Source organism: Pelophylax lessonae, assembly GCF_965119305.1.
Source record: "Pelophylax lessonae genome assembly, chromosome: 4".
In the NCBI taxonomy this organism is placed as follows: domain Eukaryota; kingdom Metazoa; phylum Chordata; class Amphibia; order Anura; family Ranidae; genus Pelophylax; species Pelophylax lessonae.
In genome coordinates this window covers 222,902,538-222,916,612 of record NC_138771.1, presented here as the reverse complement: position 1 = coordinate 222,916,612, position 14,075 = coordinate 222,902,538, and the positions used below count along the sequence as shown (strand labels likewise).

The following is a 14,075-nucleotide window of genomic DNA, read 5'->3' as shown; positions in this document are numbered from 1 at the left end:
GTAAATAGGTTTGGAATATATAATTTTTTTTTTTTTTTTTATTAACAGGATTGTGGTTTAATCATACATGAAAATGAGCCTTGTGGATTACAGTATATTTCCAGAGAGATATTGTCTGGTTTTTCACAAGCATGGCAAAGGAAGTGTGACACTGGGGATGCCAAAGGTACAGTATTAGAAAATTAAATGGGCAAAAATAGTGTTGTTTTTTAACTAAGTACTTTCTGTATTGGATAATAAATGTTATTTTTCAGTTACAATGCATTAAGCTGGTGGCCATAGACTCAGCTGGGCAATGATTATGTGTTTTAGTATCTCTAGTAAGAATTTTGTTGTGGCAGTTATCTGATGTCTTGCTAAAATGCAATATTTATTTATGCACTATGGCTTTAAGTGATTGCAGTGAATTGTGTTTTTATAGACAGCACCATCGCTTTTGTCTTCTAAAGACTCGTTTTTACATAAACATAAGATACATTTTGACACAAGACTTTTCAGCACCAATATCCTATACACAATTGCATTTTCATCTGTAATATGTATTTGGAACTCATGGTTTTTGCCCGCGTGGCAAATACACACCAAAGAAACACACTTAAAACCATTTTATTCAAAAAACTACTCCCAGGCCTTACTTTTTATTATAAGATCCATATTATATTTTTTGTTGCTACCAAACCAGCCGCTCACTAGACTTAAGCTTATAATCACAACGGAAGAAATACAATTAAAGGTCCAGTTCACTTCTAGTCCATCTATATTGTTTTTAAACTCAAGTCCTGGTGAAAGGGGCATTTTTGGACCCCCATTACCCATTGGATTGTCTTTGGATTGTCCCTCTGACTTTTATAGGAATAAAGTCATGTCTGGACCTTTTAGAAGTGGTGTTGTACTTACTTTTACATATCATTTTGTGATGTGAAATTGTATTTTTGTCAGTGTACAGTTATCAATACTGACAACTTACTCCTAAAGCCTGAAGCAAGTGATCTGAACAAACTCCCACAGTATATATGGATTTGGTTTGAATTTTTAAAACATATTAACATTTATTCGTGAATTAACAATGCATATTAGCCAAATGTCATTGTTCTTACATTAGGAGGATATCATTTTGTATTGCGTTATCTTGGCTCAGTGGCTTAAATCTTATGTATAATACACAGTGCTTAAAAATATATTATAGAAATTGTACTCTCATCTTGTTTCTTTATAGATAAAGCATTTAAATAACTTGGTTTTACTAAAGTTTATGGAGCCTATACGCTAAGGGGCTGTAAACTGAATCAGATTTACACTTTATTGCTGACCTTTCTCTATTGTGTTTTTAAAGCAATGATCTTTATGGCCACATTGTAGAAAATAAGTGAAATGACTAAAGATGAGAGCCAAACTAACAGATTTTGGAAAAGCTTGGTAACAAAATTGAAAACGATAGAACAAATTTTACGAACTGTTAAGAGGATGAGGATTATGTTACAAGTAGTGTGGAGCACTCTGGTATACCTAACTGAATTTTATAAATTTTGCCATCTGGCCATGTTAAATAACACATGGAGATCATGAACAATGTTGAATCTAAATATGCACAACTAATAATTTTAAATATCATGCTTATCTAATCTTGAACAAACTGTAAAATGGAAATAAATAGGTAAAAATGCTAAAACTAACCATGTTAGACCTTTATAAATAGGTGTCCTAAAGAGAAATTAAACCTTTTTTTGGAAAAGGGCCCCTTGGAGCTTTATGCCACAATGTACCAGTATGCACAGTATATGTGGTGTCAGCACTCCTTTAGGTCACAGGTGCATCCCCATCCCAAAAGAGTCCTTTTTGTCATAAAAATCCTTCTTGTCAGCCGCTTTTGTTTTCTAACTTTTTTCAGGTATAATATCGGTTAACCAAAACCGTGTGTGTGTGTGTGTGTGTGTGTGTGTATATGTGTATATATATATATATATATATATATATATATATATACAGCGGGTAACATAGGTATTGAACATGTCACCATTTTTCTAGGTGAATATATTTCTAAAGGTGCTATTGACATGAAATTTTCACCAGTAAAAACCCATGCAATCCATACATACAGAAAAACCAAAACAAATAATTTCATAAATTTTTATTTAATACATTTTTATTTATTTTCAGAAGAAAAAACATAAATTATGTTCATAAATTAAGTTATATGTAATAAAATGGAATGACACAGAAAAAAAGTATTGAACACATGAAGAAAGGAAGGTGCAAAAAGGCATGGAGATCCAAGACACCAGCTGAAAACTTGTCAGTGCAAAATAATATCTGCTGGTTCAGTCTTAACTGATGGCCTATAAAAATATCTCGTTTCCAAGGTGTCACACAACAAACATCTCATGATGGGTAAAGGCAAAGAGTTCTCTCAAGACCTTCGCAACCTTAATTTTTCAAAACATACTGGTGGCATTGGTTACAGAAGGATTTGTAAACTTCTGAATGTTCCAGTGAGCACTGCTGGGGCCAATATCCGAAATTCGATTTACCATAAACTGGCTACAACCAGGTGCTCCTTGCAAGATTTCTGACAGAGGATTGAAAATAATTATCAGAAGAGTTGTCCAAGAGCCAAGGACCAATTGTGGAGAGCTTCAGAAAAACCTGGAATTAGCAGGTACAATTGTTTCAAAGAAAACAATAAGTAATGCATTCAACTGCCATGGCCTGTATGCACGCTCACCACGCAAGACACTACTGCTTAAGAAAAAGCATGTTGAAGCTTGTTTAAAGTTTGCTGCTCAACATTTAGACAAACTGTGAAATATTGGGAGAATATAGTCTCATCAGATTACATCAAAATTGAACTCCTTGGATGCCACCATGTAGGTCAAATACCACTGCACATCACCCACAAAAACACCATACCAACAGTGAGGTTTGGAGATCGGAACATCATGGTATGAGGCTGTTTTTCAGCGTATGGTACTGGCAAACTTCATATCACTGTAGAAAGGAAGAATGGAAAAATGTTCCAAGACATTCTTGATAAAAATCTGCTGCCATCTACCAGGATGATGAGGATGAAATGAGGGTGTACATTTCAGCTAGACAATGATCCCAAACACAAAGCAAAGAAAACTCTTAACTGGTTTTAACTGAAAATAAAACTGCTAGAATGACCCAGCCAATCACCTGACTTGAATCTAAAAGAAAATCTATGGAGGAACTAAAGATCAGATTTTAAAGAAGAGGCCCACGGAACCTTCAAGATTTAAAGACTGTTTGTATGTGCATGTGACTAGTTTCTCCATACAGGAGGCATTTTGATGCTGTCATTACCAACAAAGGATTTTAAACGAATTATTAAATAAAGTTTAGTTAGCGTGTTCAATGCATTTTCCCTGTATCATTCCATTTTTTTAGACATTGTGATGGACCCCCTTACTCAAGGAGTGTATGTCCGCCGTATAAGCTTCCCTTGCCTGATACCAGCACGATCCAAGATCCCTTAGCCCACCCAGTTACTTGTCGAGACATCAGTGTAAGGTGGCAAGAAGCATAAGACTGTTTATTCAAACACAGGCACAAAGAGATACACACTCAAGGAACAATCCCCCCTTCTTTGCATAATGACACAGGGCGGGGTAAACTACATTCAGTAACATGACACACAGGTATCTTCAACTTTCTGACAGTAGACAGACTTTAGGAAGGGCTACTGGAGAAATCCCCCCCTCCCATCTCGCAGCTAATCCACATAAACCTATACGTCCCATAATAGGTTGATCCCAAGGCAGACAGAAAAAAGAACAATGGGATACAGGCACTTAACAATAACAAGCCCCACCCCACCTCACCACAAACTATCTAGCAATGGTCTGTGAGATAAACTCCTACAAGCCGCCTGAAAAGATCAACCCAATTTATCTTCATTTACTTCCTGAGGGGTATTGTTCATAAATGTTACTGTCCTAAGTGAAAAAAAGCCCCTTCATTCTTTTAACAAAAACCACACATATAGAACCCAGGATAACCGGGGTAAGATGAAACGCTGAGTCCTGTGTGGTTGTACAGTGAGTCTGGTTAGTGCAGACCCAACTGGGGTTCTTGGTCACCCTATGCCCCTAACAGACACAGGGTGACTTACACATAGGAGGTTCCAGGGGAGCTGGACAAGGAATTTCCTGACCTCTCTAAGATAATCTGAGTTTTACAAGCCCCCCCCCCACACACACACCCAAAATGACCCCCGTCACGCACATCACTTCATTTCTGAATGTATTTGTTATGGTTTCTTTGTATGTATGGATTGCATGGGTTGTTACCAATATGTGGTGACATTTTCAGGTCAATAGCACCTTTATATAAAACACAAAGAATATATACCAAAACATGATCTGTTTATGATGGTAATGCAATTAAAAGCTAGCGTTTGTGTAATATTATATTAGCATGACTCCTATCAAATACAGTATACTATGTAATAACATCAGAATAAAATGTTGTGTTTTAATAACATGCCTTTCCTTTAAGGTCAATGGATTGTCCCATGCCTGAACTGCTCAGATAATAGGACATGTGACTGGAGGGCAATAACTTGGCAGCCTTATCATTGTTATTATCCAGCATTACAAAGAACTGAGCTACAGCAGTGTGTAAAGGACAGAAAGGTATTTATACAGTGCAATGTATTGTTTAGTCTTAGTATGGTACCTTGTAGACTTTATGTAATCAAACAATTAACATCTCTAGTAATATGTAATATCAATCATTTGCATACAGTTGGACAATGGGAGCCATTTGTTTTAATCAAATGTTGACCTTACTGATTAAAATGTATGTCCAACCAAAAGCTTTTCTAAAGTTTGAATAGAATGGGGAATGGTTAGAAGCCTTTTACAAATTATTACTGCTCTCCAGGATACTGTTAGAGAGATTTAGGGCTCTTTCACACGGGCGTTCCGTATGTCCGTTTTTTAATCCCACCCGTTTGCGGATGAAAAACGGACATAATGTATCTCTATGTAAATACGGATGTCAGCAGATGATCATCCGCTGACATCCGTTTTTCGTCAGTTCCGTTCAGTTCAGTTTTTTGGAATGGAAGAGAACCCTATTTTTTCTTCCGTTCAAAAAACGGAACGGACGCAAAAACGGATGTCAGTGGTGTCATCCGCTGACATTCGTATTTACATAGACATACATTATGTCTGTTTTTCATCCGCAAACGGATGGGATGAAAAACGGACATACGGACCGGATGACACAAGTGTCATCCGTGTCCGTTGCAAAAAGAAAAAAAAGGACCTGATCGGGCAAAAAAAACTGAACGCCCGTGTGAAAGAGCCCTAACTCAGTTCTTCTCCTATTTAGCAATTTACTAGACAAGAAGTAATTTTACAACAACAAAACAAACAGAAATTATTTATTTATTTATTTATTTTTTAGTAGATTATGGGGAAGTCTAGAACTTTTGTCAGATTGTTATTTCTGTCTGTGTTCCTTTAGCAGATTGTCCCTCCCTTCCTAACTGTTGAAACAGAAGAATAGGACATGAGGATTAATCTCTCTAATAGGGCTTCTAATAACAGTAAAAAAAAAAAAGAGGGGTTCTACTCTACATTTTTAAATCGCAATATCCTTATTCTTCAAAAATAATCCATACACATCCATTAATAAATAGCCTGTAATCTACTGTCCATGAAATCATTTCTTAACATTTTTTTTTGTTTGTTTCTGTTTTTTTTTTCTATTTCATAACATCCTCTGTGAGCTCTCAAACCTCTTTTTTTCCTCGTATTCCCTTTGTTTGTAATGAGCGATGCATGCTAGCTGCAGTCATGTGCACTGCTCTCTGCCCACTGCATATCCCATAGTCCATATGAGAACTGAGCAAGAGAGGGTGGCTATGTTCCTACATACATTGGGACCATGGGGAACGAACGTAGATGCCCTCTAAGAATAGGTCAGATCACAGCAGAAAAAAATGGAAGTTGGAGGAGGCGGAGAGCAGTTGAAGGTACTTTCTTGAGTGGACACTTACTGGTAAAAAAGTGTATATATATATATATGCGTGAAAAAAATATTCCCCCGTTTCAGGCCCCCCCCCTCTCTTTGCCCTTCTCATTTCCCCTCCTCTCACCCTCCCCTTCCCTATCCCCACTCCCACTTCTGCCCCTTGCCCCCATAACCTCCTTTCATTCACTACTTGGCTCTCTACACTCCTTTCTGTGTTTCTTTCTTCTTTCTTTCTCTTTTATAGTCTCTGGGCGAGACCACCTGTACAAAAGAACCTTAAAAGGTAACACCCCGGAGAGGGTATCCTTAATGGCACTTACGTGGAGCATTGTCCTGCCCTTATGCCCCTTGTTGGGGGATTTTCTGTTGTTATGATTTCTTGTACTGTCATAGACAGATACGCTAAACTGCATTTTACTGTATTTTGCTTACATCTGTTATGCTCCCCATGTATGTACATTGTTATACCGGTACCCGGCTGTTCTCAATAAAATTTATATTTGCAAAAAAAATAAAAAATATTCCCCCTGTTAATGATCACCTTCTCTGTGCTTCTTTGCTGCTCTTTCAGAGCTGTCGTCCACTATACCCACTGAGGACAACTTTTTAATTTCCACTTCATGCAACTCATTAATAACTTTAGAGTGATAACAGTACCTCAGTTGTTCAAAAGCAGATGACTGTGTTTACTAATCAGATCAAATATATACAGTATATCAAAGTTACAAAATTAGAATGAAAGCACGCGAAAGTAAGACATATATAACTTCAAATGTGGCCAGTATAGTGGACCTATCATAGAAAGGGTTTAGTGCTCTAGTAGCTACCTGTTAGCTAAGACCCATTTACTTTACTGTAGTGTGTAAAAGCTTGTTGTGTTAAGGCAGTCCATTGAAATGCATTGGCTGCCAACACATCCTAGTATGCTGAAAACCAGGCGTGATTCAGGGGCGTAACTACAGGGGTTGCAATTGCAATGGGCCCCATGCTCTAGGGGGCCTGTGCAGCTCCCCTGTACTTCTGGATAGGAGGGGGGGGGTGGGGGCAGCATGTAGAGAAATCACTGTCCTCCTTTTTCCCCCTGTAGCTGCAGGAGGAAAATGAAGGAGATTGGTTCCTCTGTATGCTGCCCCCACCACTTCTTCTATCCAGTTCACTTGTGTTCTGCTGTCTCTGGGCCACTGTGTGCTCCCCTGGCCCCCCCCCCCCCCACTGTGCTCCCTCCCCTCTCCTGCCGGCTGTTGCAGGGGATCTGTCACAATAGAGAACCAGGAAGGGGTCGGTAAATATGTAATTTTCCAGCTCCTTCCTTTACTGAATGGACAGAGTCATAGTCAGTGACATTGTAAAAAAATAAAAGGATAAAAAATAATTCAATTAAAATATAAAAAAATAAAAACTACTGACACCAGTGGGTGAACTTCCAGGATCACAAAGGTCACACTTGCAACCGGGCCCTGGCATTTCACCACAGTGGGGAGGCCCTAAGATGGCAGGAATGGAGCCCACTGCAGAACTTGTGAAAGGGTCCCGCTGTGGGGCTGTAATAAAGGGCCCCACAATAAGAGTAAAGGGCCCCAGGATCAGTGGGAAGAGCCCCAGGCTTGAAGGGAAGGGCCCCGGCCAGGGGTCTGGGGGGTCCTTCATGGTTGCTTGCACCGGGGCCCCGAAGGTTCTAGTTACGCCTCTGGCGTGATTCTTTTTTTGTAACACAACACACTGCAACGCACTACCTCACTACCATTCAAAATGAATTGCACCACAATGCTATAATGCATGTTACGTTATCACATGTTAATATAACTTCTATTCTTACTTCTCTGTGATTTGTAACCTGCTGCCCTGGGAAAGCAAAATCTGTGTATGCTTATGATATATTATGTTATTATGTTTACAAATATGTGTTCTTTTTGCCGCATTACAGTTTTATTAAGAATTTGTTATTTGTTATAAAAAAAAATATATTTGTACAAACATTCTTACTGCAATGTATCTTTTTTATATTATTCGCATTTTAACTGCTGTGTTTGTATGCCTATGTTTTATGATCTATAACTAACAGCACATGATAGCATCAGGCAGTCAGGATATAGTACAGTAGAAGATTACATTTCCCACAGGAGAAAATGCATTGTTGAGCACAGGATGTGAAAAATGTTAATCAATTTTTTTAGAAAAAGTTTTAATGAAAGAGACTAGCTGTATTGTACAGGTATGGCCATTGAATGTACCAGCTTATCTTACTATACTCTTTCACATTGACACAAAGTTTTAACTCTCGAAATGTATGGATTTCTGCCTAATAGTCACAAAATATTGTCTGAATTTTTATTGAGCCAGAATAGTAAAGACCTAGTTATTAATTCCTAGACCTATTCATTGATTCATTCATTCGTTTATTATTACAATGTCATTTTTTGTTAGATAAATACTTTAAACCATTGGAACCCATCCTGCAACCTCACTATAGTTACTATGTGATGAGGAATACCAATAAACACAAAAGTCCTCTAAAAAATGCAGCACCATTATATACATTTACATAAAGTATTATATACTTTTGAAAAGCTTAACTCCAGCGATATATTTTGCATACTTATATTGGGCCAGTTTGGCCTAATATACTGAAAGTATGCCTATGTAATATACTACAATAAACCAATGCTCCTGGTGATAAGACAGCAGCTAGCATAAACACTGGCAAAATGCAAATACAATATAAACACAAATGCAGCGCTGCAAAAATAGAAAAAGCCCTATAGTAGTTGAGACCAAATCTTCCACCCAGGTTTAGTAGTTACAAGATGTGAGTACGATCCTCCACCATCACCAAACACACTGAGTCTTACCCAAGGGGATAGACCATTACTTTCAAATTGGTCAACAGCGCAGTGGGTGATTTAAAGGATCACTCAGCCTTGATACCCGGTTTGGTCCTTACATTCAGATCCTCACAAACACCCACGATGTAATACATGCAGATCAGGGAAGAATCAAAAGAAGAGGCTCTATGTAATACCTGATTGACCTCTGTGAAAGCTGTAAATCAATGTAGTATCCTGAGCTACTACAGTAATGGCCACAGTCTTCTAGCCACGGCCAACATTCAGATAACACTTTGCATTTTTCTCAATCAGCGCAAAGCTTTTCCTGATAGGACAAGGTGGAGATTGTGATATCACTGCGTTTCCTCCCCACTTCATCCAATCAGAGAATATGGCCGGCCATGCTGAGATAGTGACCCCCTGTCGTTACTAAAAAACCTGTAGAATGCTCTGGAAAGTTAGTTAACCATTGGAAAGAAAAAGATAATGATCAGTGGAGAGGACAGAGTGTTGGCTGTCTGTATGCACTCTAATCGATGATACCAAATGCATGCCCAGAGTGTCAATGACATTTTAAAATAATAGCAAGAGAAGGAAGCACAACAATGGTTGTACTCACATATAAATGATGTAAATAGGCATATCACAGCAAAAGCAGAAGCAAACAGTCTCCCTCAGGCCTCATAAGAAGAACCAGTGGTGCGGAAATACCAGATGGCCTTTGTGATCGCTGACATGTTTCGAGGGAGGACCCTCTTCTTCAGAGCCAAAGTGATAAAATCATTTAACACGGATTATTGAGCATAATTCTCAGGGGCATATTGTTCTCTGTAAACACATACATGGACTGTCTCTGGCGAGAATACAGAAATTGTGAATTAAAGAAGTCTAAGCCAAAGAGCAACTGTCAGGTCTGAGAGGCCTAAGATCCTCCTTCCTCACTAACCCCTACTGATGTGGATCTGTGTAAGAGCCCTTCTTATCTATGGACATTTTGTTACAAATAACTGAACTTAGACATAAATATACAGTTCAAATAGTCTGTAGAGCTGTTAAGAATTCTAATATTTAAAAGGTATCTGTGACTGATACTATATTGTGTTGCTTTTGCAAAGACTGGGAAGCTGCCAAACTCATAAGTGGTCACTAGTTGTTTAGATTACTGGGGATATTTCTTCTAACATACACTGAAGCACCAGTCTGTATTATAAAGAAATTCTTACTCAGAACATCAGAGTTATTGTCTATTAAAATAAGTATAAGGCCCCTTTCACACAGGCGGACCGTTCAGATCCGCCTGTCCGTTCTTTTGGCGGATCTGAACGGTCCCCCCATGCATCTCTATGGGGCATCGGATGTCAGCAGAGACATGTCCACTGACATCCGATCCGTCAAATCTGGACGGATGGAAACCCTATTTTCCATCCGTCCAGCGGATCGGATCGGATGAGAACGGACCGACGGTCCGTTCCCATCCAATTCCCCCATAGAGATGTATGGGGAACTGACAGCTGTGTCTCCCCACACAGTGCGGAGAACAGCTGTCATTCTCCTGTTCAGCGGGGGATCGGCGGATCGATCCCCTGCTGAGATAAACGGAGTCCGTCCGACGGACATCCTGTGTGAAAGAGCCCTTATGCTAAATAAATTTATGAGTGAAGAAATTAGCACACAGAAAATAAAAGAAAATATGAGCTGCAAACACAAAAATGATGATAAAATGTGCCTATAAATATCTGCTGCACTGAAAACACTTTGTTCAATATCATAAACAAAAAGCCAGATAAAAACAACCATAACTATAAATATGAACCCTAATGTGCTTTAGTGTAAGTTTGTGAAAAAAGTCCAAAATCCCTTGGCAAAAATAAAATATAAGAGCATTCACTTTCCATGTCTAATCTCCATCAACCCCAATTGGGTGCTCTCATACCTTTATTATTTGACCCTTACCACAAAGGTCAAAATATACGTGTCTATTTAAATCCAAGGCCAGTACAGAGGTAAGTAAGTAAAGCATTAGACAACTCACTAAACGGATTCCTCAGCATGAGGGGCCAAACAGCAGGTAGATGGCCAAGCTCAGGCTCTCTTATATACATCGGATCATAAGGCTCAAAAAGGACAAATAAAATACATAGTGCTCTCTGACTGTAATTTATTGATTACAGTCAAGTAAAAATAGGCTCGCAGGTTATATCCAAACAAGTACTTGAATCAAAGAAGTGGCATGAAGCTTCATGGTACTGTTTAGGTATATCTTACTGTTAACCATCGAAAACCAGCAGCCCCACTCCTCCAACCTTCCAACACTAACCTTGCTTCGGGAACGCAACACTGCACTCAACACTTTTCCTCATTAAAAATGTCATCAGGGTAATGGAGTTGTAACTGTTCAGAAGTGCCTGATTGAGTTTTCATTGAAGGTATAACTTATATTACAGCTTGTGTAGATATCCAAAAGCACTGAGACTGCTGCTGAGTACTGCCATCTTGGATGTGATGTTAGCAGCCCCAGCAGACTGAGCTGTCACTTGACTGACACCCTATAGTATTCCTCATTTGCTCCTCCATTGTTCTCCAGTGCCAGAAAATGAGAGGACCATGACATGCAAGTAGGGAAGGTACTGTGCTGGGAAATTGACACTTTCTGGCGTGTTCGTTTTCTAATACATTCAGAGGCACATTGTATGTCAATTAAAAAAAAAATCTTTCTGGAAGAAAATATCCCCTGGGTAAGAATTTAAAATACTTGATTTTTCTGTGCTTTTATTTCCCTTTTTTTTTTTAAGGTTGGTGACAGGGTCTCTTACGCACTTTACGGTTGCCATACTTCTTTGAACTGTAAAGTGATGGACACTTATTTCAGCACTGTAGTTTATAAACAACAGTGCAGAGATAACCTTTAGATAGCCAGTTTATTAATGGTTGTGATGTAAACTATCCCAGGGTGGCTAACATCACAGACACAGCATACAGAGCCGATCAGAGCAGCTCGGTACCTTTTGACCTATGTGATGATTTATCACATTGATCACAGATGTAAACAGCCCACCCCTTCTTTTAATGGGGGACCATTTAATTTATTAGTACCAGATCACAGGCAGCATCACATATTTAAAGTATTCATTGATTGTGGGATTGTTTTGAAACATTTTATTCTCCCTTCCCTCCTGCTCATCCATCAACATCCTTTCTCTCTGTGACCTGTAATATAACCCCTTTACCTCCCTTATCCTGCAAAACTGCACATTAACCCACATCAGCTGCATCCTCCCAATATATGTGACATTAACCCTTTAATTTTTTCCTCCCTCTGTGTATCACCTGTACATTTAATGAATCTAGTGTACCCTTAGTAAGCTCCATGCCCCCCCCCCCCCCCCCTTCCCCAACACCAACATTTTCCTTCATTCCCAAAAAGTTGGAGATCATTTGGGTTTTTATGTGTTGTCCTGAAATTCATTTAGTAGTTGCATGACCAGCTAATTGTCAGTTAAGAATTCTTCACACCATGTCTGAGGAGCTGCGTTTTTCTGCACACCATCGCACATGATGTATGGTGCAAACAGGGCACATAGAAAATAAATAATTGTGTGTTTTTTTACAACACAGCTTAACAGGCCTGGTGTGGATTGGAACTATAATGACACTGATAACATATATGTAAGGGTTTTATACATGCTAATGCAAAATTGGTTACAGTAAGTAAATGTGCTACATTTAAAACAGGAACACAGGGTTACAAAGTGCATTAAACAATATAAAAAATACTTTACATTTCAAATTCATCCTGTCTTTGCTAAGTAAACAGCACTGGTAATTTGGGGGTTTGGTGCCTTGAATTTCATTCTCCAAGGGTTTATACATCATTGGCTCTCAACTGTCTGAACACTGATCTGTGTTTGAACACTTTAAATAAATACTCAAAATAGCAGTCTCCAAAGTATATGTAGCATCAAACCTTGATTCATACCTTGGGAGACTGGACAGAAATGTTTTAGATTACCTAACACACCCTTTTCTTAGTGAAATTATTCAATTGAAGGTACTCTGTACATGTGACAATACCTGTATCTTGATGTACCAGTGAGCTGATGTTAACAATTGATTTTTTCTTCCTTAGATCCTTTTCATTGGAGATTCCACCAATAGAGGGATGATGTATTATCTGATGGAAAGAGTTAATGGATCACTACAGGAGTGGCAGAAAACGCACGGGATCAAACTTTTTGATAACATAAATCATGGCAAAACAAATATTAGTTATTCATATTATCCACAATTTTGGATTGATGTCAAACAACGTCCAACATTTGAGGAAGCTTTAGAACAGCTCATTGAAAGGTAAGGATTATCAGTTATGAAGGCATTCTGTGCAATGAGCACATAGGTAAAAACAAAAACACAAGAAGTGGCCCGTGGGACCTTTAACCACTTAAGCCCCGGAAGATTTTACCCCCATTCCGACCAGGGGGTATTTTGCGATTCGGCACTGCGTGACTTTAACGGAGAATTGCGCGGTCGTGCGACGCTGTACCTAAACGAATTTGGCGTCCTTTTTTTCCCACAAACAGAGCTTTCTTTTGGCGGTATTTGATCACCTGTGCGATTTTTTGATCACGCGCTATAAACAAAAAAAGAGCGTCCATTTTGCAAAAATAGCAATATTTTTCCCTTTTTTTTATATGAAATTCCCCCCCAAAAAAATGTAAAAATCAAAATTTTTTAAAATTTTCGGCCAATTTGTTTTATGCTACCTATGTTTGGTAAAAAAAATCGCAAAAAGCGTATTTTGATTGGTTTGCGCAAAAGTTATTGTGTTTACTAACTAAGGGAAAGATTTTTGTCATTTTTGTTGTTTTTTTTTTTAACGCGTAATGGCGGCGATCTGCGATTTTTTTTGCGGTACTGCGACATTGCGGCGGACAGATCGGACCCTTGACTGACATTTTTGACACTTTTGGGGTTACCAGTGACATTTCTACAGTAATCAGTGCTATATATATGCACTGTTACTGTAAAAATACACTGGTAGTGAAGGGGTTAACTTTATTTGAGAGGGAGGGGCTGTGTGTGTCCCTAGGGGCGTGATTCTAACTGTGATTGGCTTTGGCTTCAGCTGTATGCAGACTGATCAACGGATCTACATAGTAGATCCAGATGATCAGCTCTCATACAGCGAGGAGAATGACAGGCAGCTTGTTTACACAAGCTGCCTGACATTCTCCCTCTCCCCCGGCGATCGCA

The 14,075-nt window shown here is 38.8% G+C and overlaps 1 protein-coding gene across 1 annotated transcript in view; it reads left to right on the top strand.

Moving 5' to 3' along the window:
• CPED1 (cadherin like and PC-esterase domain containing 1) overlaps positions 1 to 14,075 on the top strand; it is a 459,182-nt gene that overhangs the window by 388,533 nt on the left and 56,574 nt on the right. Inside the window, exons 16-18 of the mRNA XM_082256067.1 lie at positions 49 to 166; positions 4,516 to 4,652; positions 12,952 to 13,172. Of these exons, the coding sequence (XP_082112193.1) occupies positions 49 to 166; positions 4,516 to 4,652; positions 12,952 to 13,172 (476 nt within the window). The remainder of the gene's footprint in view (positions 1 to 48; positions 167 to 4,515; positions 4,653 to 12,951; positions 13,173 to 14,075) is intronic.